The sequence below is a fragment of the Triturus cristatus genome, chromosome 4_2 (genome assembly GCF_964204655.1).
Source record: "Triturus cristatus chromosome 4_2, aTriCri1.1, whole genome shotgun sequence".
Classification (NCBI taxonomy): domain Eukaryota; kingdom Metazoa; phylum Chordata; class Amphibia; order Caudata; family Salamandridae; genus Triturus; species Triturus cristatus.
The window spans coordinates 366,697,692-366,725,376 of record NC_140586.1 but is presented as its reverse complement, the minus strand read 5'-3'; the positions used below and the strand labels follow the sequence as shown (position 1 = coordinate 366,725,376).

At 45.4% G+C, this 27,685-nt stretch overlaps 1 protein-coding gene across 5 annotated transcripts in view; it reads left to right on the top strand.

The window, feature by feature from the left end:
• LOC146833904 (complement factor H-like) overlaps positions 1–22,354 on the top strand; it is a 1,264,875-nt gene extending 1,242,521 nt beyond the window's left edge. For all 5 annotated transcript variants that reach the window (XM_085601813.1, XM_085601812.1, XM_085601811.1 and 2 more), the window contains one exon: positions 22,091–22,354. In XM_085601813.1, coding sequence (XP_085457939.1) covers positions 22,091–22,102 — 12 coding nt within the window. In that variant the 3' untranslated portion in view covers positions 22,103–22,354. The remainder of the gene's footprint in view (positions 1–22,090) is intronic.
• Positions 22,355–27,685: the final 5,331 nt, after the last annotated feature.

Sequence of the window (27,685 nt, the reverse complement as noted above, 5' to 3'; positions counted from 1 at the left end):
TCAAGATTCATAAAAGTGCTCGTAACCTCTGACAACCTCTGAAAAAAAAAATCAAGTAATTGCCAATGCGAATGTGGCATACAGATCATGTGTCACATGAACATATACACATACATTGCACTTTTTCATTAGCAAGGGCAGCGACAAAGCACACAACATGAGTAACAGTCTTTATTACATAATCTCTGGATAGGCATCAAAAGTGCAAAAGATCAAGGCCATTGGCCAGTCCAAATTTCTAGTCCACACATGTGTGCATGAGAACTTGCACATCAAATCGGTAACACAGTCCACTGCCATGGGAATCACCACAGGTCAGGGGCTTCGAATGGGCAGTCCAGGCACCACTGTGGGAGAAATGTTATGGGGTACTTGGCTTCAACTTTGGGTTGAAGCAGAACTGGGAGGAGGCTGATTGTCGGGGCCAGTTAGAGGACTGGACCTGGGAGGTAGAGAACTGGCTGAGGTAGAGGGATCCGTGGATGTGGGAGCCTGAGGGCCACTTGGACTGGGAGGAGTGGTGGCACAGGGAGGTGGTGACATACTGTGTGGAGCCTCAGTGGCTGAGGGTGAATGTTGAGGGCTGGGTCTCAACTGTTTGCAGATCCGATATCCCACAAGTGTCTTGGCCAGAGTGAGAAGTGAGGTGGGCACAACAGCCTCACTCTTCCCCAAAGGTGTAGCAGGTGCAGGTGGTTCTCCCCATGGGGATTTCTGGACCTGGTGGTACGCTGGGGATGGCCTTGCCTTTCCCCCTGCATCCCCTAATTCTGAGGTAAACCCCCCACTTTGCTCTCTTGTCCCTGCTTCACAGGGGTGTGGGTGGAAGTTGACGTTTTGGGTGAATCTGCAATAGAAATGTGTTTGGGCTTAGTTTTGGCAGGCACCAGGTTCACAGCAGACAGGACAAGTGTTTGTGTGTCTTTGGGATCAGGTGTGGGGATGAAAGTGCCATTGGATAGTGATGATTTGGAGGAATGTAATGTGTATGCATGCTTCTTTGTCCTATGTCCCTGAGTGTCCTGTGATAGCTTTTTGTTTTGCGGTCATGTGTGATTGGTTTGTGTTGTGGTGATGGTGTATGGTGTCTATTACGCTTAGACTGCTGCTGTTGTGTGCTGCATGTGGATGACTGGGTGCCTGAGGTCTCTGGCGTGTGTGTACTCTCATCAGGTGTGGCCACTGGCAGGGTGGTTGCTGAAGGGACAGGAGAAGAACTGGGAGCTTGCGACTGCTGAATGGCTGCCATCACTGTGGAGGACAAAGACTGGACAGTTCTCTGTAGGTCACCCATGTCTGAATGAATGCCCTCCATGAACGCAACAACCTGTGACTACTTGTTGCCATGATCCTGGAGGGCATTCAAGAGAGCAGTCTGACCCACATACAGCTGCCACAAAATTTCTACGGCTTCCACACTGAGGGCAGCAAGGGAGACAGAGGCAGGGGCAGCAGTGCCTGGGGGAAGGATCCTCTACCCTTCTTAGGGCTGCGTGCACAGGCAGAACTTGGGGGAGCATCTGGGAGGGTAAACACTGGATGAGGTGTGGCGGAAGAAGAGGCAGATCTGGAACTTTTGCTGCCCCTCATCATTGAGGAGTCACCACTGGACTAGGAGGATGTGGAGGTTGGTGTTTCTGGCCATGAATTCTCCTGGGCACTCCTGTCTCCCTCCGAGGCGCTGGTCCTCTCAGTGTCACTGAACTCCTGTGTCCCAGTTGTGCCAGTAGCTTTCCCAACGCTGTTGGGCCCCCGTCCTTCCCTGCCCTTAGTTGATGCTGCAAGAGATAGAGACATAGTTTCAGTATAGTGCCATACTCACAAACATCATATGCAATCAAAACTCCAAACTTGAAAATGAATCTACCTGTTTCAGCATATGCCACATTAATGCAATCATCAGATGATGCATGGAAACATGCATGGTGGAAATTCATGCTCCATGTTGCGTTGACACAGCCAAATACCTGTGCCTGTGCCTCCCTGTAAACACACATAAACTTGTCTGTATGCACACCTACGTGCCTGTAGGTAAGATAGCTATACATCAAAACATGTTGTCTCAGTCACATATGGAGTTTATTTCATGGAACACCACAGATAAAAAGTCCAATATGTCCTTTTGCAAGAGTAACCAACTCCTGACATCCACCATGTTGGGCTTTGCAGTACAACTACAGTTGTACATTGGTGTCAGCTTTGTAGATGTTACAAGTTATTTGTTGTGCACAGCACGCATCTATGAATGCAAACTAACATGATGCTCACTGCTGTTCACTGCCAGTTGATGTCTCTGAGACTCACACTGCAGCATATGTCACAAAGCCGCATCTTATTTGTTAACGAAGTGCCAATGCGTACCATTTAACAATGCAGTCACAAAATCAATGCACAATAGCATGAGATGGGGAAATTAATTCAAGGCCTCCGTGGTTTGTGACATGTCACATACCAACATGTCCACAAGTCCCTGACAGGCTCTCATTGATCCAAGGCAGATTTGTGTCTTCTGTTGATGAAATAGTTGGTGGACTCCATTAGGACAGCTAATGTGTGACAATCCCTAGGGTCTGGCATATGACATCCATACGTTGTGCTGACAGATGACATTGAGGACACATCAATGTGCCAATTAGTCACACACTGATAACAAGCATTAGCCACAACTTCACCATGCACTGATGCACAGACACCCCTCCACAATGCACACATACTGAGGACTGACAATCTGAGTAATCTTTGCTTATTATCATCTTTAAATTACTGTACAACACCTCAGTCACATCACAATTTGCCGTACCCACTGATCACATCCAGCCATGTTAAGCCATTGTGAAAAAAGGGACCCATGGGAAATGTGTGACCCTTACCAACTCACTGCTTCCTGAGTCCACATCTACGCATGCCTGTAGCCACTAACACATCAGTGCACACTATTGAGCTAGCCACACAGCGCACACAAGCCTGAAAAGTGTACAGGGCTACCCACTTCACACAATGAATTATCCTGTGTAGGAATATCTCAGTTCAGACAACATTTATACAATGTGAAATGAAAAAATGGCAAGATGATTTAATGTGACAAGGGTCATGGGTTTAAACACATGAGAAACTAAATGTCGTACGAATGCAGAACAGCTGCACTCAACACTGAGGCCACTTAGAATCCATTGCTTCACACTAGAGACATCACAGAGGTCCACACTGGCTCAGGGCTGGGATTCATGCAGTCACTCATACGCAAAGTCATACTCACCCCCAAATTGCTGCTGATGGGCCCTCAATCTTCCATCCAGCTCTAGCTGTGTCACTGCCAAGATGCGGGCCATTAATGGTGTCATTCTTGGGCGTGCCAACCTGCCACTTCGAGGGATCACCTGCAGTGTCATCTCAGCAATGTTTTTGCTCAGGTGGCAGATGTCATCCCACCTCTTGTGGCAGGGTGTATGACATTGGTTTGAGACACCCAAAGACCGCACTTTGTGTGCAATGGCCCTCCATATCGCCTTACGCTGATGGACCTTAAGCTGCAGGCATGGGAGACAAGAAAAGGAGGTTTCTGTGACACTGTGTTGTGTACCACTGTGTGACAGTACAGGAGCATGAAAATACATAGTACACTAATATATCAATGGAGAGCATAGCCCATAGTACACTTGGATCAAACTATATCATTGCAATGTATACATATATGATGATGGAAACACTACATGCCCATCTCATACACATGCACACATGCAGAGTACCAGCACAGAAACCAATGTAAAAATGGCCCTCAACTGTAATGCACTATGTGAGTGAGCATGACATACAATACACTGGAAATTATGTGTAGAGGTCAGACTCACTGTGTCCTACACTACACCCCCCTTAATGTCCTTCACCATTGCCTAGCTACATGTGTCATGGTGGTTACATTTAGGGCTCTGATCTTACAATCTCACACTCTTCTCACAAGGTGGAGTCCTGTCTTGTGCAATCCTCAGGCCTTTGATGGCTCATTGAGAAATAGCGTTGTGGACAAAACATATGTTTCACTCAGTCCTTTTGATGATGGGTCCTTGTAACATTGGGCAATTCATGTGCAGGCTAGAGAGCCTCACACTGAGGATAAACGTGGGCCATCACAGAAATCAAATACATGTATAATATGAATGGAGAAACAGTGCATACACATGCGAGACTCAAAACATCATGGAATCAATAGTAGGATGACCTGTCCACCTCACATTTAGCTGAAGTGTCATAGGTGAATTAGCCTCAAGTGTGATAGACTCAGGCCTTGTACTCCTGTGCAGAATGGAAACATCTCCATAGGGTCAATTTGAAAACTGTACACACATTATTCATTACCCTCTGACCAAGCTCCATTTGTAATGTCACAAATGAGCATATGAACACTTAATGGACTAGGGCATCACATAGCACAGGGAATGTGTGTTCAGACTTCAAGTCTCTCAAACCAGTAGTGTAACTGTGTAACTGCCAAACCACAATATGTCATCATTCCCATCCTTGAATGCCGTCAGGCATCTGTGGAAATAAGGCTACACACCCCATTGACATGAAGTCAGCATGCTAGGCAGTGACTCACACATTTACATTACCCAGTCTCAGAACCACAAATGCGTTTATTTTGGCTTAAGAAGAGCTGTACAAGAGTCCATGTTGCCATCCTCCCCACATACTCAAGTGCAATTAGTGCTAGGTAATGTATGGAGCATGCTGTTGGCAAAATATTGATGCATGCAGATTGGCTTGCACTCACAGGCACACATTACTGTACGTTAACATCATGTGAGCATTCTGAGCACTCTCAAACTTTTTCTCAGACAATTACCAGTACATCTGGAGCACCATATAGCCTCCCATACTGTGCAAGGACCTCATCCACCAGGACCTCCAGCTCCTCTGTGGTGAAGGGACGGGCCCTGATGTTCTCTATAGTTAGTATGCACATACTGACCACTTGTACGACTACATGAGATCAAGGGGTCTGTGCATGTGACTTGTGCATTAAGCTGTTGTTATAGTCTTGTCAATATTGTCACGGTGTTAGTCAATATGTAAGATGTTTGCCGTATCTCGTCAGTGAATTTAATTGACATGTGTCCTCTTTCATATTATGAAAGAGACAATCAAATGTGCATCGGCCTTTCCCAGTGCTGGCGAACATGGAGGATGAGGACATCATAAGGAAATTCCGTCTGAATCGCCTTACCCTTCAAGACCTATGTGCTCAGTTGGAGCCCCATCTTAGGCCTCACAGAACCTATCTGACAGCTTTGACGCCAACAGTCACACAGGGTGCGCAGGGTGGTCCCTACTGCATTGACGTTGTTGACTATCCTTTCCCACATTTGATTTTTTCTGGCTACTGGTGTCTGTTGGACCCTGCTTCCAAACAAATGTGGTTCTACTCTGATTATCTCATCTACTATGACTGATAACTCATTGTCTGTGAAGTTTGGCCTTTTTTTCTGTGCCATGGTGTCTGATGTGCAGGTGGGAAGGTGGTGGTGGAGACATGTGAGGTGTGTGTTGGTGTGGGTGGTTGTGATGGTGTGATGTGTGATGATTTGTCTCTCCTTTGTACTGTGGTGTTTGGTCCTTCACTTCTGGAGTTGTGCAAAGGATGCTGGGCAGGGAAGGTTTTGGTTTTATACTCAGCTATGTGGGTGTGTCCAAATTGAGTATTCATGTCAGGTGTGTTATCTGGGTTGACCTGGGATTTTTTTTTTTTGTTTTTGCCATGGGGATGTGTCATTGGGGTGTTTTTTTGTTACGCAACCTACGGCGGTCGGAGTGCTTTTCCGACGGCCATCGTAATCGGCCCCATAGTGTTTATAAAATAATTACCTATATTTACATTTGTTATTACTTAAGTTACATTCTACCCTTTACTCCAACAAACAATACATCTAAAATGTTATTTAAAATAATGTTATATAAACATGTTACATATTTTATTATTACCTAAAATATTAATAATAAAAATCTATTCGGAAAATAATTATAGTTAATTACCACACTACCATTTATACTTACAAGTAAAACAACGCACAACAAACATATACATTTAAAAATTATTATTTTTAACATTTTCATATCAAAATCTTAATTAAACATTTATTATTAACGATTACATAATAATAAACTGGTAATATGTAATTAACTTCCCACCATATTTTCTTACAACTCAACAACTCACACCTAATATTTAATGTAAAATATGTTTTATGTACATATTTAACATACTTATTTTTTGATTCTATAATTATTTTAAATTAAGTTTATTTAATATTTAGTCACATACACCCTTTAAGCATACAAAAACACTTCAACACACACAATTTATTTTTAAATATCTGTTACAATATTATTTTTCATTAAAATACAAATATTTAAAAATTATTTAACAAAACATATTTTTTACATAAATCTAATTAAGGTACTTACCACCATATACTCATACAAAACTCACAACCTTCACTTAAAATTAACTTAAAAAAATTATTGACACTATTAACATAAAAATGTATCAATTAATTAATTATCATTATTACTTAATTATAATTCATTTACTTACCACAATATACCCCTACAAAACATACAGCATGCACCTTAAATTTTACTTAACAAAAATTGAATTAACATAATGAATTATCAATGTAATAATTAATATCAATTAAAACATAATTATTACTTAATTAAAATGAATTTAATTCCTACCCTATACTTCTACTAAATGCACAATACACACCTAAAATGTAAATAAAATAAAATTAATTGCACAATTAACATAATTATTTATCAATTAAATAATTAATATGAATTTTCAACTAAATATTAATTACTTATTATTCATTTACTTCCAACCCTGTACCGCTATAAACCCCACAACCCACACCTAAAATAAAAAACAAATAAATGAATAACACAATTAACATAATTCGAGAAGACCGTCAACAAACAACTGACCCGCTACCTCGAGGAGAACAGCATCCTGGACCCATTCCAGTCCGGGTTCCGCAGCAACCACAGCACAAGACTGCCCTCATCGCCACCACCGACGACATCAGGACCCTGCTAGACAACAGGGAAACCGCGGCCCTCATCCTCCTGGACCTGCCACCTTGCACATGGGAACCAAGTGCACCCCCCACCTCCCCGGGGGCCCGCAACGGGCCCCCAAAGCACATCCCCGCCAGCCTTGCCATGGCGGCAACGGCGCCATGGAAACGCCTCCAAGACCATGCATCATAATATGGATGGCGGTGCCTTCTAGGCACCGCCACCATATTGTGCCCCAGCTCCGCCCAGCCAGCAATCGGAACGATTGCCTACTGGCGGAAAAGCAGCAGACTCACTTTGCGTCTGCCACGATACCCCCGCCGTTATAATATGGCGGGGGGTAATTCTGATTGGGATGGCGGGCAGATCACCACCGCCGGGCCGGCAGTGGCCATCCGCCTGCCATCCTAATCACCTCCTTAGAAAGGTCTCACCAGGAGCATGCCAGTAGGCGCATTTGCAGGGTAGTGGAGAAAGAGGGAGGGGCCTCCCGCAAACTGTGGCTTTTTATTTTTTAATTTTTTTAGGAAGGGAGGCTGAGTGGCCCCTTTCCCTGGCCCATTTTGGGCCCTGAGGACCCCATCCCCGGGCCTGAACCTTTTTTAATTTCTAATTTAAAAAACGGGAGGGGGCCCCCCTTCCGGGCCAATTTTGGACCCAAGGGACCCCATCCTCCGGGGCAGGCCTTCAACATTTTGTTTTTTAATGGGGAGGGGGGCTGATATTGCTCCGGGGACCCCACCCCCCCAGGGCATGGTCACTTTGTTGGGGACCACGGGGGGAGTAGCCGGCATTGCTTTTGGACAGGGGGAGCTGCTAACATGCAGCTCCCTCTGTCCAAAAGCAATTCTGCTCCACTTTGTGGAAGTGAGATCATTTTTAATGCTCTTGCTTCCATGAAGCGGACCAGAGTTTGCTATGGTTTGGTGGGAGCAGTGCTCCCTCCAAGCCATAGCAAACTGCAATGTCTCGGGGGTGGGCACCCTGGGACATTGCTGGAGCCGGCCCAGGGGGATGGCGGTCCTGAGGGCCATACAGGGCTCCAGAAGGGGGCCATGTGGCCCCCTCTCATCTTGCATATAGCCCTGTGGAGGTGGTGGTGGTCCCCTAAGGCAGGGAGTCCGCAACGGACCCCCTTCATTAGTGTATGTTTGCTCCGGTGAGGTGGTGGTCTCCGGTGCAGGGGTCCCACCTTTAACTAATCCCGCCCTGCCAAAGGTTGTGTAAGTCTGTTCAGCGGTTTGGGCTGTAGGTGTGGCTAAAGGTTCCTATGGTCGTTAACATGACAAACACACCCTGATTGCGCACCCCAAATTCTCAGTCCCCACTGTACGGATCACCCCCAAACTTTCCATTACAATCTGAACCTATCTTGATGATATTTTTTGGGAACAATTCATGAGGAAGTGCCCCAGTGATTCTTGCTGTGCATGGAAAGTTTCGGGGCGAGCCGTCAAGCAGGGGCCGTGCGCTTCCCATGTTAATTCCTATAGGAGTTTTAGACATGACTACACCCCGAACTGCTGAGCGGAATTACACCAAATTTGGCAGAAAGGTAGATATTAGTCCAGAGAACTGTTTTTTTCTGATTTTGTGTAAATCCATTATATAGTTTTGGAAATATTAAGGGAAATCCAAATTTGTATACATAGGGATGCTGACCCTCCTCGGATTCAGAAATCCATGCTCCAGCAACAATGCCGTGATGGGCTGGCCACAGCCTGAGAGTAAAGTTGCAGTCACCCTTTTGTTTATCAGGAGACGGTTCCCTGCTGGGAAAAGAAAGTTAAAAAGTGATGGAAAGGGTCAGGGTAGCGGTACTCTGACCCCCTAGGACTAATGGAGGGGTCTTCGAGGGGCCCGTCATGGGTAAGAAACTGATACAAAACCTTTTTTTTACGATGCCAGGCATCACCGATCCTCCCTGGATCCTTCCTGGATCCTCCCCAGATCCTTACTGATTCAGGTTGATTCTGGGTGGATCAATGGATCCAGACACTAACTTTAAAAACATACACTCACCTACTCACACACTCACTCACACACCTATACAACCACCCTCACACCCACTCACATACCCATACAGCCACTCACACACCCAATTACACACTCACACACCCATACAGTAACTCACATACCTGCCCACAGACCTTCAAAACCACTAACACACCCACTCACAGACCCATACAGCTTCTACACACTCACTTACATGCCTACAGAACCACTCACACACCTACTCACACAACCATTCAGCAAATCACACACCCACTCACAGACACTCAAATCCACTCACACAAACACTCACAGACTCGCACAGCTTTCACACACCCACTTACACACCCACACACCCACTCACACAGCCACTCACACACCCATACAACCACTCACACACCCACTCACAGACACACAAAATCACTCACACACCCAGACATTCACTCACACAGCTACTCACAATCACAAACCTATGCAGCCACTCCCACACCCACTCACAGTCCCACTCATAGTCCCATGCAGCCAGTCACACACGCACTCACACACCCACCACACACATACCCACACACTCAAACATCCATTCACACACCCCCTCACACACCCAGGTTGCAGGGACGTTATAGTTAGGAAATAGCATTAAAAAATGAAGAAAATCACTGAAAAAATCAAATGTTACAGAGAGGTTATAGATTGGAAATACAATTTCTAACAACCTTGGAAATTCACTGAGAAAAACAAAGGTTACAGGCCATTATAGTTAGGTTCAGATTTCACTCATACAAACCCATTGAAATTCAGCAGTTATAGTTAGAGTTATCTCAAGTAATTGGATGTAGGGAGCCGGCTGGCATAGCGGGGGCCTTGGGGTCCCTCGCAGCCCCCACCAAGGATTTGCTGGGCACCCAGGGTGAACACCAGGATACCAACCTTTAGTTGGCAGAGCACCGGGGGATGCTCCCTTCAATCATTGCCCATGCCTCGGGGATGGGGTCCCCGGGCTTGAAACTGGTCCAGGGAGGGGGCCCCACACCCCCCCTTTAGTAATTGGCTGTGCCCCAGGGGATGGGGTCCCCTGGGCCAATATTGGCCTGGGGGGGCAGCCGCATGCCCCCTTCCCATTTCCAAAAAGTGCTGGGCCCCAGGGATGGGGTCCCCACAGCTGAAATCAGCCCAGAAAGGGGGGGGGGACTTGCCCCCTCCCCATTTAGAATTGGGCCTGGTCCAGGCAGATGGGGTCCATGAAGCCAAAAGCAGTCCATTGAGGGGGCCATGTACTGTCCATAATTACATTGGTGGGCCCTGGGGCATGGGGGTCCCCGGGGTCCAAAATGGCCTGTGGAAGGGGCCAGGTACCCCCTCCCCCACAAAATGTGCCAGGCACCAGGGGTTGGGGTCCCCCGGGCTAAAAGTGGTCCAGGGAGTGCAGCTGCATGCCCCCCTCCCAAGTTGGATGCCTTTGAGGGGTTGGCCACAGGGCCTGTCAACAGGCCAGGCCTTCTGGCCAACCCTCCCGCTGCGTCCTCGCCATGAACTGCTAATTACCCCACATAGTTGAGCCTCTTCGCCGGCTCAACATCCCGTGATTCTGGGAAAATTACTTAATCTCTCCGTGCCTACCAAAAATTAATGTGCCCTTGTGTAACGTGACAGGTTCTCATGCGAAGCACTCCAATACCTTTGGGTCAAGTTCGTCCTATATAAAACCGCAAAAAAATATATATATTACATCACTTATGATATCTTCTATGACATCATAGATAATATCACTGAAACATTTGCTGTGAAATTATTAATGAGAAAACTGCATGGCGGTGGCGCGAGTTCTAGTTACCCTAGGGCACGAGTTATAGTTACTTGAGAAAACTGTTATATATCTCATACAGTAGAGTGGAGTGCTGAGTTGTACAGTGTTAGAAACTGTTGCAGAGTGTTGTACAATAGAGTGCATGGGAATAGAGTACAGATTCAGACAGTGGAGTGAACGGGGATAGAGTGGAGTAGAGTCTAGCAAAATAACATGGAGAGTAATAGAGTTTTGTGGAGTAGAGTTATATAGAGTGGAGGAGAGTACACTGAAATGGCATACAGTGGATTAGCATAGACTGAAGTGGCATAAAGTGGAATAGCATATAGCGGAGTAGTGTACAGTGGAGTGATGTACAGTGGAGTAGCGTAGACTGGAGCAGCATACAATAGAGTGGCATAGAGTGGAGTGTTGTACAATGCAGTGGGGTAGATTATATTAGTGTACAGTGGAGTGACATCCAATGGAACAGTCTAGAATGGAGTGGCAGACAGTGGAGTGGGGTAGAGTGGAATACCATACAGTGGAGTGGAGAAGACTGAAGTTGCATACAGTGTAATAGCGTAGAGTGGAGTGGCAGATAGTAGAATAGCATAGAGTACAGTACAGTGCAGTGGTGTTGAGCAGAATAGCATACATTGGAAGTGGAACAGTGTACAGTGGAATAGCATACAGTGGAGTGGCATAGACTGGAGTGACATACAGTTGAGTGGGGTATTATGGAATAGCACTCTACAGAATTACATATGTTAAAAATTGTAAATACACTGTACTACATTATAATCGTGAACTATAAAGTATTACAAGGTTTTTACAACTTTTTAAGATATTTACTTTAAACAAAATGTAGGTACTGCTCTAATTTCTAGGTAGTACCGCAGTACTCCATAACATGTTTGTAAAATATTTAGAAAGTGGTAATAGGTAGGGCACAAATATAAAACTTAAAACTTCCCTATATCGAAGGTCCTTAGTCATAATACTGGCAAATCAGCCTCAAAACAACATGGCTGCCTTAAACTTTTGAAAAGTGCCACAGCTAAAAATGATGGATGGAATGGTAGGAAAATGAAACATTCACCCCTATTCAAGAGAGCTGGGTTTAAATCCATTGTTCTTTTGCTCACTATGCTACCCCAGTTTGGACCCATCCATATGCAAATCAGTCTTGACCCTGCTTCTCATGGGGACCGTCCAGCCCGAACTGCCAAGCCGGGTCCTCACTGGACCGGAAACAAGCATCCTAGAACCGTTTTCAGGGTTTCACCCCTCATCAGCCAGGCTAGTTTGAATCCAGTGGCACAACGAGTAAGGAACCCATGTCTGGCATAGGGTGAAAAGTACTACAGCAAAAAATGATGGACGGAATGCTGAGTAAGTCAAACATGCACCCCCAGGCAAGAGATTTGGGTTAAATCCATTGTTCTTTTTCTCACTACGCCACCCCAGTTTGGACCAGCCATATCAAAATCCGCCAGCAGTTCCAGCTGGACTGTTCCCAAGGGGAGCAGGGTCAGGACTGATTTGCAAATGGCTGGGTTTAAACTGTAATGGCATGGGGAGCAAACAAACAATGGATTTAGGCCCAGGTCTCTGTACTGGGATGAATGTTTGACATTGTTCACCATTCTGTCCAACAATTTTTCTTTTTGCATTTGTCATCCCTAGTCGGCCAGGTATGCCCAGGCATGGGTCACATGCTCTCCATGCCACTGGAGTCACGCTAGCCTGGCTGATGAGGGGTGAAGCCCCAAACCGGTCCCAGGATGCTTGTTTGCAGTCCAGGGAAGACCTTACCTGGCAATTTGGGCTGGACTGTTCCCATGGGGAGCAGGTTCAAGATGGCTGGGTTTAAACTAGAATACCATGGGGAGCAAAAAACTTTGGGGCAGATTTATGAGGCCCGTTGCGCCATCGGTACGTCACTTTTTGTGACGTTCCGTGGCGCAGAAGCCTGCGTGATATTTATCAGGCAGCACTGAGCCACTTTTTTTGGCTTAATGCTGCCTCATAAATATCAGTCCCTTTAACGCAGTGTTCTGCGTTAAAGGGCCGTGCAATGGGTGTTGCTGTGGGCGTTCCCAGCAACATCCATGGCCTTTTGGCACTTACCAAGATTTACGAGAAATCGTAAATCTGAGGCAGCGCCAAAAGCTTACGCCTCCCAGGGGAGGCGTAAGGGAGGCGCAACGGGGAGAAATATCTTTATTTCTCCTCGTTTTTCCTTTTTCTATGTGTGCTGCATTCTGTAGCACCCATACAAAGAGGAAAAACCTCTTGTGATTATTTTTGTACAGAAAGGTTTCCCTTCCTGTACAAAAATATTCATCTCCGCAACGCAGGCACCCTTGCACCATGGTGCAGAGGTGCCTGCGTTGGCGCAGGCAGCGCATTGTGCGCCGGCGCAGGGGAAAAGGACAGGAATGCGCCGCATTTTATAGATACGGCGCATCCCTGCCCTTTTCTTTTGCCGTAGGGAAGCGCAGCAGGAAGGCCTGCTTCGCTTCCCTACGGCAAAACCTCATAAATCTGCCCCATTGTATTTAGGCCCAGATCTCTGTACTGGGGTGAATGTTTGACATTGTTCAACATTCTCTCCATCAATTGTTCTTTTTGCATTAACCATTTGTAAAGGCAGTCTTTAGCCAATTAGATAATAACCTGTCATCACCATGTAATGCAGTAGTTACACAATATATTGCGAAATTCCACAATAGTTCCACAGTCACAGACGTACCTAAGTTTTCAATGCCTTATAGCTTATAAAACACTTACCCTAATTACAAGCAGTACCCAAAAATGATCTTCTCCACACCATAATATATAATTCTGTAGTTTTTTTTAAAAATATTTATTTTTATTAAACATAAGGAATTTGACATTTCAGATTACATTAGGAGGAATTTGTGTAAAGATACATTCATAGTCACAGTTTTACAATTGTCATACAGATAATGCATTGAGGGGTACAACTTTCACAGTGTGGATGGATCATCAATTAAGGGGACAGTGGGAGGGATACATATATTTTCACGGTAGGCATTCCATTTGCTCCATACAGAGGACCATAATTTGAGGCATCCCCGTGCTACGTACACTGTTTTTTCCCTGAACGTACACCAGTCCATGTCTGCCTTCCAAGCCTCGATTTTGGGCGATACCACTGCTCCCCACAATTGGCAATGTTTTATTTTGCCACCATTAGGCCCAGAGTGACCCATATTTTCTTTGCTATTTAGATCAGTTGGCTCCCATACATTCAGAAGGCATCTTTTAGCTTCAGGGTGAATAGCAACTGCCAGTACCTCACTCATAGTGTCATGTATCTTTTTCCAGTATCGCTAAATGCACCCACATTCCCATATCATATGCATAAATGTGCTTACATGACCACATTGTCTTCTGCACTCTCCTCCATCAACTCTTCCCATTTGAACCAGACTGGGCCCGAGATGTACACTCTATGCAATATTTTAGTTGAACGAGTCGCAGTCTAGCAGAGATTGTCACCTCTCGTGGGGAGGCCACAACCTCCTGGCACTCCTCGTCATCGAGATCCAGCCCATCTCTCTCCCAGCGCTCCCTTGTCTGCCTGAGGGGGTCTGAGGTATTATTAATCAGCTTTTTATAGGTCAGGGATATTGCTTTCTTTGGCAAGTATCCGTCAAGCAGCCTATCTTCTAATGGCGAGGATTCAGGGGGAGAGGAGCCTTTCGGTAGCCGTGACTCAAGCGTGTGCCGGACTTACAAATATCTAAAATACTCTGTGTCTGTTGGCTCGTATTTCTGCTGCAGCAATGCGAATGGTATCATCTCGTCCTCCACACAGAGGTCTCCAATCTTTGAAATCGCAATTAAATTCCATTTTTCAAACCCTTTGGAGGTCCTCAGCGTGCCCAACTGTTCCGCATCCTACAAGGAATTCTCCAATGTAAGTTTCTGGTCCCAACCCAGGCTTCTGTTCGCTGAATGCCAAATCTGGACTGAATGTTAAGTCGGCCCTGTTAAAGGGAATCGTCGGGGTCTAGAGTAAAGAGCCCTGTTGTAGCTTCCACCTGGCAGTAGCAATTTATTCATTGCATACCCTTGGTCATCCCGTGGCGATAAATACAGTGGTTGATCGCGGCTAGGTGGGCAGCAAAATAATATTTTTTGAGGTCTGGAAGACCGATCCCCCATCATACCAATTTAGAGCAAGTTTATTCAAAGCTATACGGGGCCTGCCATCCCACAGCAATTCCCTCTGCAGGCCCTCTATCTCCTTGAAGTATCTGGCAGGGACCAAATCCGGGAAGTTCTGCAAAACGTAGAGGAAGCACAGTGATTACATCATTTTGAAAATCGCTGCCCTGCCCAACAGCGAAAGTGGGAGCACCCTCCAAATCGAGACGTCTTGCCTCAGTCTCTGCATGGGGGAGCAGGTTGCGCTCGTATCGGATTTTGGGGTCTGTGGTGATAAAGAAGCCCAGACATTGGAAGCCCATTTTAGATATCTGTATAGGACATCCCCTGGGCGGGGGTGGAGGATCTCCTCTAAGGACATACATGAGGGAATTACTCCAATTGATTGTGTATACCAAAGGTTGTGAAGATTTGGAGCACTCTATGGAGCTATGCTTTCGGGGAGGCAAGATACAGGAGGATGTCGTCCGCATACAGAAAAATGCGGTCCTCCCATTCTGCCGACCATCTCAGCCCTCGTATTACTGGATCTCTGCGAATCCATGCTGCCAATGGCTCCAGTGAGAGGGCAAAGAGCAGGGGTGACATTGGACAGCCCTGGCGGGTCCCACGACCCAGTGGAAATATCTCCGATTTCTTGTTGTTAACCACGACATGAGACAGGGGTTCTGAGTAAAGGAGCCGAAACCACTTGACAAAGCCAGGCCCAAAGCCCATTTTCGCTAGGACTGCGAAGAGATACGCCTGTTTGATAGTGTCAAACGCCATGGTGGCGTCTAAGAAAACCACGACCACTGCCTCCTGAATCGTGGCCACTCTTCCCAGCACACCATGCACTCTGCGTAGGTTTAGTGCAGTATTACGATTGGGCATGAAGCCCGATTGGTCAGGGTGCACCAACTTACTTATTACTTGGACGAGACGACTCACCATCAATTTGCCTAGTACTTTGGGTTCCACATTGAGCAAGGAGATGGGCCTATAGGATGAGCATTTACCCTTTGGCTTACCCTCTTTGTATATGGTAACCAGCGTTGCGACCCTCTGGTCTAGCGGGAGCGTACTCAACTTCTGGCTCTCCTCAAACATGGCCCACATGTGTGGGGCTATCTTATCTGGTTTTAGCTTGTATAGCTCGATGGGTAGACCGATGGGGCCCAAGGCCTTACCGGATTACAAACTCCTAATCGCCTGTGCTAGTTCATCATTGGTGAAATCACTATCTAACTTGCTCTTTTCTTCTGCTGACAGGCTGGGCAGCTGTATATCTAGAAGCAGAGCCCGAGAATCATCTTCTGATAAGGCAGTACTTGCTCCGTAAACAGTGCTATAGTGAGTAGCAAATTCATTAGCAATTGCTTGGTGATCAGTTATTTTCCCACCCGATTCATCTGTCAACTCTGGCACTAGTCTGCTCGCCATTTCTTTCCTGTCCAGCCAGGCAATCAACTTCTCAGCCTTGTCTCCCAAATCATACACTCTGATGTCTTTTGGCCATGTCAGTAGCTATGGATTTATATTCGTCCTTTTTAAGTTTCAGGGCATGTAGTTTCTCCTGCGAGACCTCCTCCCCAAGATCCTCCTCCAGCCGGAGGCCTTGGTTCTCCGCGTGACCTAGATCCTTCAGTTTCTCTCTACGCACTCCAGCTATCAGTGAGAGTACCTGTCCCCTTATTACTGTTTTACATGCTTCCCATAGGGTTTGGGAAGACCCTACTGACCCCTCGTTTTCCAGGAAGTAATTATCCAATGCTTGTATGAGGGCTTTTTTAACCACAGGGTTACAAAGATACCATTGGTTGATAGGTGCAATCTTTGCCACCCTTTTCTCACCCAGGACTAGTTGAGCCCACACCAGAGAGTGGTCGGATATGCCTCGTGCCATGTGTCTGATTTCCTGGATGTTTGCTATCCGAGATGCTGGTACAAGGAGATAATCTATCCGAGATAGTCTATTGTGTGCCCCTAAATGAAGGTTGTGCTGGATACTATCCGGGTGGTACACCCTCCACGCATCCACTTCGCCTACGGTGTCCAGAAAATCCGGTAGCCATCGATACGAGGAGCCATTTTCGATCGAGAGATCCCGATACCACCGAATTAAAGTCTCCTCCCACGAGTAGATGACCCTCGGGGAGCAAAAGTAGGATTGTACCTAAGTCTTTGAAGGTGCAGCCCAGAAGACCGGGGTGGACATTGACTGCCATTAATGTAAGTGTTTTCTCCTCCCACTGTCCCGAGACCGCAGTGTATCTGCCCAATTCGTCCATCCAGGTGTGCTGCATGGAAAGGGGGGAGGAGTTTTTGAACATGATGGCGACTTCTCTGGAGCCATTGTGTGTCACGAGCCAATAACCCCATCTAGTCAGTGCTTTAGAGGAGTTCTATGCCAGGTGGGATTCTTGAAGTAGTACAATGTCTGGGGAGTGTCGTTTGATGTATTGTTAAACTATGCAATATTTTAATTTGTCCCCAAGCCTGCTGCCGTTCCAACTCAGGAGTCTAAAGCTTTTGTCCCAGTGTGCGCTAATTAAAGCATGTATGATTTGTGCATTCCTCTTCCAGTAAGCGGATAATCCATGTCGACTTAACTTGTACATGTAAAAAAAAACATTCCCATCCCAACTACCCCCCTCCCTGCTCCCCTGCACTCTGGGCTTTAAACTGCCCATTAAACCAAATATGCAGAGTGCCTGTCGCCCAAACTTAAACTAAAGGTAGTCTAATGCGGGGGTGAGAAGCTCCACCACTCCGCCCCCTCCCTTGTATGATGCTCTAATGTGGCTCCCCGTGTGGGGCTGGTCAACAATAACAGAACATCGTAGGGAAAATAATACATCTGACCAAGCTACTTTCCTCGAGTGAGTTCTGCATACCTCTACTACGCACAGGGATTTTGCATACTTAGAAGGTTAGAATATGTCTAGGGCACCTCTTGATCGGAACAGAGTCTTAGCCGTGGACCCGGACAGGTAAGACATTCAATGAGCATTGTGTTCTTTAGCCCCTCGCCAGCCCTCCAGCCAGTCAGTAGCTGCTTCAGGATTTACGAAAAACCAGACTTTTCCATCTGCCTCCACCCGAAGTCGGGCCGGAAACAGCATTGCGTACTTTACTCTTTTGTCTCTAAGTTTTTTCTTCACAGCAAGAAATGTTCATTGCTGTTTCTGCACATCCAGGGTGAAGTCCGGGTAGAAAGAGATCTCTGTGTTCTCGTAGCGAAGAGGTGGGGCCACCCTGGCATTTTCTAGTATGGTGTCTCGGTCTCGAAAATTCAGCAAACTAGCCAGTATAGGGCAAGGAGGTGCTCCGAGCTTCGGTCATCCCCCAGGGACTCTATGGGCCCTTTCGACCATGAAGAAGTTTGACAGGCTCTTAGGTTGAAGGTGAGTAAGTATAAGGTCCTCCACAAATAGGTTGGTTGCTTGCCCCTCCGCCTTATCCAGCACCCCAATAATTCACATGCTGTTGAGTCTGGTGCACCACTCATATTCGTCTAGCTTGTCCTCTGCTAATTTTGTGAAGGCCTGTAGTTCTTGGATTTTGTGCTGGAGTTGCGAGGTATCGTCGACTAGGCTGGAGGTGGTGATCTCCATTTGCGTTACTTTCTCACCAATTTTGGTGAGGTCTGCCCTGATGAGCGTCACCTCCGATGTAATTGCATCCATTCTCTGCTCCAGAGACGATCTGACCCCCGCGATTGCCTCTTTGATGTCTTTTAGCATGAGTTCAGGGAGATCTCCCTCTGGTCCCACCGCTGTCTTGTCCCTGGTATGATGCTCGGGGATTGCCGCCTTCGGTACCTGTCCAACTTATTCTGTTGGGTCACTTTGGGGCCCCTCGAACCCAACATCTTCTTTCAGCGCTGTCCTGCCCGCCTCACTCTACCTTGCAAGGCGGTATGTTCTTGTGGTAGGAGTAGCTTGTTACACCGGTTCTGGCAGGGAATCCGTCCACATGGGGCTCAAGACGCCCAAGCTTTATCGGGGCGGGAGGAGGCCCACCCCTGTTGCGCCCCATGGTGTTGTGTGGAGGTTGAATGTGGGTTGCTTGGTAGGGAAGCTTTTCACCACCACCCCGCTCTGACAAGCGGCCCTCCTTCGTCGGTGCACTGAGCGGTCTCTTCACCTTTGCTTAGGAGGGCAGGATGGTCACTCTCTGTGGGGCAGCGTGTTCGCCATGTGCTTTGCGCAGACTATTGGGGCCAACCAGACCTGGGGCTCTCACACACCTTCAGGGCCTCTCAGTGCACAACCACCTCTCTCGCCTTGTGTCCTCTCCAGTATATGTTGCAGCACTGCTGCCTTCAGAAGTTGCTCCAGCTGCCGTGCTTGGCTGCCAGGGAAGAAACGGCCCTCCAGGGGTCCCGTGCGTGCCTGCTCAATATCTCTGTTTTGTTAGGATGGCCCTCCCCGTGGCCACAATACTCAGCTGCGGCCACGACCCCCCCCCCCCCGGGGCAGAGACCGCTTTTGTTGAGCTGCAGGCGCACCCTAATCAGCCTGCAGGGACATGACCAGGATTTCGCCTCCGGCAAGGGCCCGGCTCACCTCACAATTTTCCAGGGCAGCTGTGCCTATGCAGTCCAATCTTCGCCAGGAGCCTCCGCCCCGCTATGTTCTCTCCTTTTTGGGCTGTGGGCCCAGACCACGGTCTCGCTTTGGGTGCAGGCCATTCTTCGCCGCAGCACCTCTGGCCCGAGTGTTTACTGCAGGTCCAAGCTTCAGGCCTGGAGAAGGCTGCAAGTAGCGATGACCATATCTCCCCCAATACGGGTCCTACGATGTTGATTTTTGGTTTGACAGCACCCTCGTAATTTCCGACGGCACTTCCACCACTCGGGGGTCAAATCAGAGTGACGGAAGGGAGATGGTATTTGAGGAGCTACTCTATCTCGCGGCCATCACGCTTTGCCACAAAGCCACGGCCCAATTCTGCAAAAGTTAATGTAAATCCGTTCAGCTGTTTCTGCGCTACATCAAATGCCATAGTCTATGGAAAAAGCATTGGTGGAAAATGTTGTTTTGGGGCCCCGTTTTATCTTTGAAACCCTTTAACGATTCACCACAAAGATATTCAATTCGACAAATGAGTAAAAAGTTATTAGGTAGTAAAAATCTGAGGAATTCCTATCTCTGGGATTCCTAACTAAACAAGAGAGTGGCAATGAGATTTAGGGCCTCATTACGATCTTGGAGGACAAGGTTACTCCTTCACAAACGTGACGGATATCCTGTCCTCTAAATTACAATTCCATTATTTCCTATGGAAATTGTAATATGTCAGACGGGATATCCGTCACATTTGTGACTGGGTATCCAATCCCCCAAGATGGTATTCAAGTCCTTAATGTGATTTCTTAATTTTCTTCTATTGTATTTGTTGTGTATTCGTTTATTGGTTTGCATAATCATGTGACTATAAATGTGTCTTATAGTTGTTCATGTATTAAACATATGCAGTGTATTTTATTTCTTGGGCTTCCTTGCTACTTTTAGTAGTATTGTGCTACACATCTTTCACCAGGATCATCTACATAGTTAAATCTACATTGCTGTGAAACTTCATTACAATCCATTTGGCCGTTTTGCTGCTACATCAAATAAAAAAAAGTCTATGTAAAATGCAGTTGTGTCAAAACCTGTTTGGGACCACCCTTTTTTGTATACCTTGACCAAACGCCACTTCCTCATGTCATTTTGATATGGGTCCTCTCGCAAGTTCTCTATTGGACCTTTATCTGCCTTTGAGTAAAGCTTAATTTTTCTGATAAGATCTGTTGTTTAGATTCGACACAATGACTTGGGTGAATCTAGGGTTTTGTCACATGGTTTCCAGAGTGCAGGTCTCCGCTCCCTTTGGTTGCCAAGCCGAGAGAGTTTTGCCTAGCTCTCTTGGTCTCCATTTAATTGCTTTCTCGGAGCCAGTGTTCCCAAACTGGTAGGTAAACTTGGCAGGAACGAATCATGCAGAGAGGTTGTTTGAATTGGTGAGGTACAGGGTAGTTCTTCCTCATGTTAGCAGTTTTATGTGGCATCCCAATTATCCAGAAAGAAGTTGTCATGCTGCAAATGCCTGTAACGTGTTGTCTGAAAGAAGGTTTGGGTCAGATGACACTGCAAGACATACTTCCTCCAAAGACTACTAGCTGCAGATCTTGTGGATCAATGGCAAAAGAAAGGATGCAGGACTCAGTGGTATTCCTTCAGTAACCCTTCATTCTTTGAGGACAAACCTAGACTGCAGTATATATCTGCCAGATGACAGAAAGGTGATCAAGGAAAGGACTCTGGGGTACAGGGAGTCCCATTAGCCACCCTGCGCTGGCTTTCCCCTGATGTCTCCTTGGGTAGCCAACCAGCTCGTACAAGTGTCTTCCTTGATCAGGTGGGACACCCAAGTCCCTGCTGCGTGCCCGCCTATGGGGGAAGCCTTAAGTTCAGATCAGTGTGTCACAGGGTTGGCCGGTTTTCGGGCTCAACCATGTCTTTATGGCATGGCTCCCATTGAGTGACCCGCCCCTGGACAGTAGAGTCACCTCTGTCTCTGCAGGCACCCCTCAGGAGCCATCTTAGGACTGTCTCGATCACTCTGCCTAAGCTAGAACCCATCAGTTCTAGCCCTGCATGCCAGTGGCTTCCATCTTGTCAGTGCCTCGCAGTCTACCCCCGAGGATACTCCAAGGGAACAACCCAGCCTCCTCCAGCGGCTCCACCTTCAGGCTGCAGATAGGGTTTTATGAATGCATCACAGACCCCAGTCAGATGGGTCCTTCCTGGTGCCTATTAGTGGAGGATTCAAGACTCGAATGGGGATTCAGGACTTGAGTGGGGAGAAGCGCATTTAGGAATCTGCCATCTTTGACTCTAAGGCATTCTCCCTTCTCACGCTTTTAAATGGCTCCATTTGTAAGTGACTCTATTGCGCATGCTAAAGTGCCACATGTTGTTTTTCGAAAAATATGTTACAATAAATCTGTGATAGTATTCGTTCGTCAGATTAAAGCAAACTACCCATTAATCCTTGTTTGTGTTTCAGGCCAGAACTTAAAAATAGCCTAATGAAGAAAATGAGAATCCTGATGTATCGACCTGTCGGATTCTGAAGAAAAAAGTAATCTTTCATCACACCACCTTCATATGCCCACATCCTGTGGCCTACAGCCAAGTTCAACGGTCTAATGCATATAGACTTGTAAAGGAGTTGATAGTTACATTTGGGCATGTTCTCTTGAATTATCTGTTAAACTTTTAATCGTACGTTTCATTTGTCTTTGTCACCAAATAAACATAAATCACTTAAGTAGTGATTATTTTTCTGAAATGAGGTGCGCACTGAAATATACTAAATGTACCTGTTAGGGTCCCTCTCCCAGGTGAGTGAAAGAGCGCATACTGTGTCAGGTCAAAGGTGAGAGTCTGTATTAGGAGGGTGAGAGTGCTCTGTGCAGAGCCTGGAGGGTGTGAGCTAGCTGTAGGCTTCTAAGAGCAGCAGGAGGGTGCAGGGAAGACTGGGAAGGGATTACAGTAAATGTACACTATGTGTGAGTTGGAATGTCTAGGAAGCTGAGAGGGAATGCTGAGGTGTGTCTGAGAGACAGAGTTTCTTAATGTGTGAGGCAATCCTTTGGGGATGGTTCCAGTTGAGGGCATCTAATGCTATGGTGTTGTCTCTCAATAAAATATCCCAGGACAGAGTCATGTTAAGCGGTTTGCAGAGGTTCAGTGACCTCCGGTAGTAAGACGAGTACTAGATTATTTGAGCCAGTGCTTCCCCCCACTCCAGAAGCACCGAGGAGTGCATTTTGTGGAGAATGGCACAGACCAATAGATCTGGGAAGAGGATCATTAAGTTGACAACATGTTCGACCACGTAGTAGGTCTGCTGCCAGTACAGTTCCTTTGGAGGACATTCAGTGCTTTGATGAACCACAAACCTTGTGGGAACCCATAGGGTCGGGTTCGTCATTACCAATGTTATCTAGGTTCAAGCCTCCCACGTTACTCCAACTGCATTATTTTTGGTAATGTTTTACTCCCATATTACTGCTGATCCAGTTGGGTAACACTTCGATCATTCACAAGCTTTTGCATCTAGAGTGTAGGGGCCGTGATGTGGCTCACTAATGAACAGGGACATTTTATATGAAAGCCTCCCCTGGCATCTGATTTTTCTTAATTCCCCCGATGAGGTCACAAACGTCAAAGGTGAATGAGAGGCCAGAGTGAGCCTCTGTGTGAATGTCTCTGTGGTACGATTCAAGATTAGTGGTATGGTATCTTTGTGAAAGGGCTTCCCTTCGCATGGTTGCCAATCCTATACATTATATAAAAAGCTGTGTGATATGGAGAGGTGGTACTCTTAGAGTGTCATTCTCTACTTTCTGTGAGAATTGAAGATTCTTTGTTCTTAATTAAAAAATTGAAGCATTGTATATTCTCTACGTTTTTAGCACACTATGTAAGTGAGAGAATGCAAGTGAGTCATTATTGACTGAGTACACACAGCACAGTGCTAATGTACACATCAGAGGGGCTTGTGAGCCTTTCCTGTTTACACACATGTTGCACCCATTACAATTCTTTCTTCAAGGACAGGAAAAACGTGCGACGTTGCAATATCACTAAGGTCAATTTGGGAGCCGCTAACAAGTGTGGTTCACCCTGCTGTACAATCACCTAACTTTTCTAACTCATGAACTGCTTACATTCATTCACTTGTCAATACACCAGAACTTCCACTTATTCATGATAGTTATTTGGGTCCATACACCTCCACCCACGAGCCTGATCTGACAAGCAACCTGCCTCATATTACATCAACTGCCACTCAATTATATTGGCCTTTGTGATTTTAGCAAACCCAAAAAGTACCAAAGATAATGTAACATGTAAAAAATAACAAAAACGATACATCAAGTTGTCCTTGTACTTCTGTGGAAGTAAGTGTCAGAAAACAGGTGACAGCCTGAGGATAAATGCTTGAAAGTTTTCATTTCTGGTGTCCATATTATACAAACACCCGGATTGCATGAGCTTTGCACAAGGTTTGTTCAAAGTGTATCTGCACTCCTAGTGCAACCCAGAGTAGATAGCAGAGAAATAGAATAGATAACCTAAAGGCACTAACATTAAGGAACCACAATTGCACTGGTTCAAGCCTTACACCATATCTTTAAAGTACTAAACACCCACAGCGAGGCCATATACTATAGTGATGCAATTCATAGTGTTAATGATTAGGTAAAATATCATGTATCTAGTGACATCATTTATATCATTTGTGAAGTCATCTGTCATCAAGGGTGAGTTCTTGAGACCTCTATTTGGTGTGTGACTTTTGGTCGACATGGCATGCATGTAAGCTATGGTTTTCAGAGCTAACCATAAGAGAAGACTTTCAAGGATTTGTGTCAATGTGGTTAGGTCAGAGTTTCTACTGAAAAGCCTTTTTTGTTTTCCTAATAACTTTGTCAAGTTTAAATATCAACACAAAACTTTCCAAAATAAGTTCCTCTGAGCAAGGCATGGTTTGTGTAGATCTCTCAGGGGAAGAGAGAGTGGAGAAGTAAAAAAGTGACTTCTCTAATTTTAACTCCAATTATCAAATTCTTTGCTGTCTTCCCCCAAAAAATGATTAAATGGAATTACATCGAACTTGGCGTGAAAGTAGATTTTTACATAAGGAAGTGTCTTTGGTTGGTTACATTCCTTTCAATAGTTGTTGTGAAATTAGTGTTAAAAATGTGTTGGGTAGGTTTTGAAGGGTGAAAAGGTTAAAGATATCTGGACTGTTATTCTGTGTGTTATGTTTTAAGCAAAATATGGCCTGTGATCAGGTTTTCTAGACCCTCTGGCAAAAGTGCAGGTTCGATGCCTTGAGAAAGGAAACCTGGTGGACCGTAACGCATGCATCACTAGTACATTACGGGAAACATCCATTACAACGCAGTCATTACATCGCACTGCTTTTACAATGCAGTTGTTACAACGCAACTGCCTTTACATCGCATGCCATTACAATGCAGTCATTACATTGCATGTCACTACAACGCATGCCATTACAACGCATGCCATTACAACGCTTTATAAGGTAAGTAATAGAGATGTTTTACTTTGAGGCTGGGTAAGGGTTTTGGGGTAGATGGGAATAGTAATTTTTACCCCCACACTATCCAACACTTTCCCTACTGTTGCACTCACTGGAGTGGGAATAGTAATTTTTACTACTACACTAGCCAACACTTACCCTACTGTTGTACTCACTGGAGTGGGAATAGTAATGTTGACCCCTACACTATCCAACACTTACCCTACAGTTGCCCTAAAAGTTTTATTCGTTGTAATCGTATGCCTTGTAATGGAATGCGTTGTAATGGTAGTTTTTAAAAATGCGTTGTAAAATCCTGGGATGTAATGGTAGTTGCGATGTAAAAACCGTGTTGTAAAAGAGTTGTAATTGTTTGCATTGTAACGTCATATATTCTCACATTACATGAGGATACTGTATTCTGGGCAATGATTAGTCACTGTGAGATTCACAGGAGATTATGTTATTAGTAGGTTTTAAATCTCCCCTTAAATAGACAATCTCAAGAATATACACTACGAATATATTTTATGATTTAATTAAAATCAACATCCTCTTTAACTGCAAATAATGGGCAGAGGTGTATCTACAAAGGTAGATAAATTATTGGCAATGATAGAGGTTAATAAAATATTAGAAAAAATTGCAACTTTGTAACTCTTTTCAAAATGTCCTTGCAAGGAAGGATGGAACTAGTCACTCGAAAAGGCCTGGCTGGCTCCAAGATGCCCATCTGTAAGATTCTTGAAGGATATTTACAACAGCACCTGCTTGAATCAAGTGTCCCAGTCTGTCTTATATTTCGTTGTACCAAGCTTTAATACACTTTTCTTATTATTTTGAAGTGGGCCAGCCTCACAATGATTGATGTCAAATTCAAGAATTAAGCTTGGTGCACCACCAGGTAATTCAACAAGGCATTATAAATTATGTGAATACATAAATGAATAATAGATGCACTTCAAACTAAAATAAAGCACATGTTATTCGTTATGTGCAAACAATACTAAATGTTACATGCGTTGTTAATTAATAAATGTGAACTAATATAAATTAATGTATGTAATAAATAAAATTCAGTGGGGTGCACATAGGTCAGAAATGCAACAAAAGGATCATGCTGATGGTCTGCAAATCTAGGTTCAGAGACTGGCAACAGACTGAATTAAAAAAAATGCTGAAACATGATTGAATTCAGGAGCTATTTTTAGAGTCACCATCTTCAGCTCTGTAGCCAGGAAACCTCTGCTTGGCTGGCTGCAACTCTGAAAATATTCTTGAGTCCTCCATTACAAGATGCTGGGCTCAGATTCTGTGTACTGCCAAAAATAAGCCAATGATCCATAATGGAGCAGGGTAAATATTCCCAGGCTCAGATGGGGAGCCAAAGGGACCCATTGAGGTTAGAGCAAAAAATTCTTATATTTTGCCATGGGAATTGCATACCCCATGGCAGGGTTTGCAAATCTCAGCAAGGCATTGATGTTCACTAGGGGGTTTTGGACCCTTAGCGGGCATCCTGTGGGGTTCACAGCCTGCGTACTGGGTTCTTGATCCTTGCAGGAGTTCTGATAAGAGTTCACAAGTCTGCAAGACTTCACAAACCTGTGTCATGCTCTGAGTTTCCTAAATATTTTTAAATAATATGAATATTAAAAGAAATGTGGTCATGCTACACTTGGTCAGAAAATGGCATGCATATTAGGAGATCGTCAACTGCGGCAGGTTCGGCACTGGCCTTCAGATGAGCGCAGCAATAGTTGGTTTGCTCTGGTGAGTGGAATGCACTATGGGCAGTCTCTGCAGTACACTCTCCTGCACTGAGCATGTCTGCTGCACATGGTTGCACATTGCATTTCAAATGTACTTCAAACAATGTGGTGATGGTGTCACGTTAACATGGGAATTTCATGATTTTGAAGTTTTTATGTTGCAGCTAGTGATAACACAACCTTAATACCCTTTTACCTGGCGCCCAAGCCCTGTGCACACCACTCCATGGGTGGCCAACATCCGCTTTGTTCAGCATAGGTTGATTTCAGGGCCTGCCCATTCATTTCAAAATCACACCTCAAAAGCACCTAATCATCACAACAGCCATGCTAGTAAATTGTAACCTTATTCCATTTATCCACGCATGAAACCATCCTTATATGTCTCTGAAGTTGATAACCAGGAATTAAGCTCCAACCACTGAAGCCATGCATTGTTTTTTTCAACTTTTTATCTTTCCCTAAAAGCTGCTTTGGATGGAAAAATTCCAAACCCTTTAGTAGCACCAAATAGTCAAACGCCTCACTGACACCAGAAAACACATCTTCAATGAACTGTTTCAAATTAATCTTTTATAAAAGCAGTAGGCAACGTAGTTGTGCCTTAAATAAAACACTTTGCTACCAAGTCCACAATTATCCTCCACAAAATTCAAATGCAAGAAAAGCATTTGCAAGAAATGCGCATGTGAGGGCGTGCGCGCATGCACATTTTTCTCAAGCAGTACCCATGTGGCGAGGAAGAGGACAAAGGCAGCCCGGGGACTGCGGT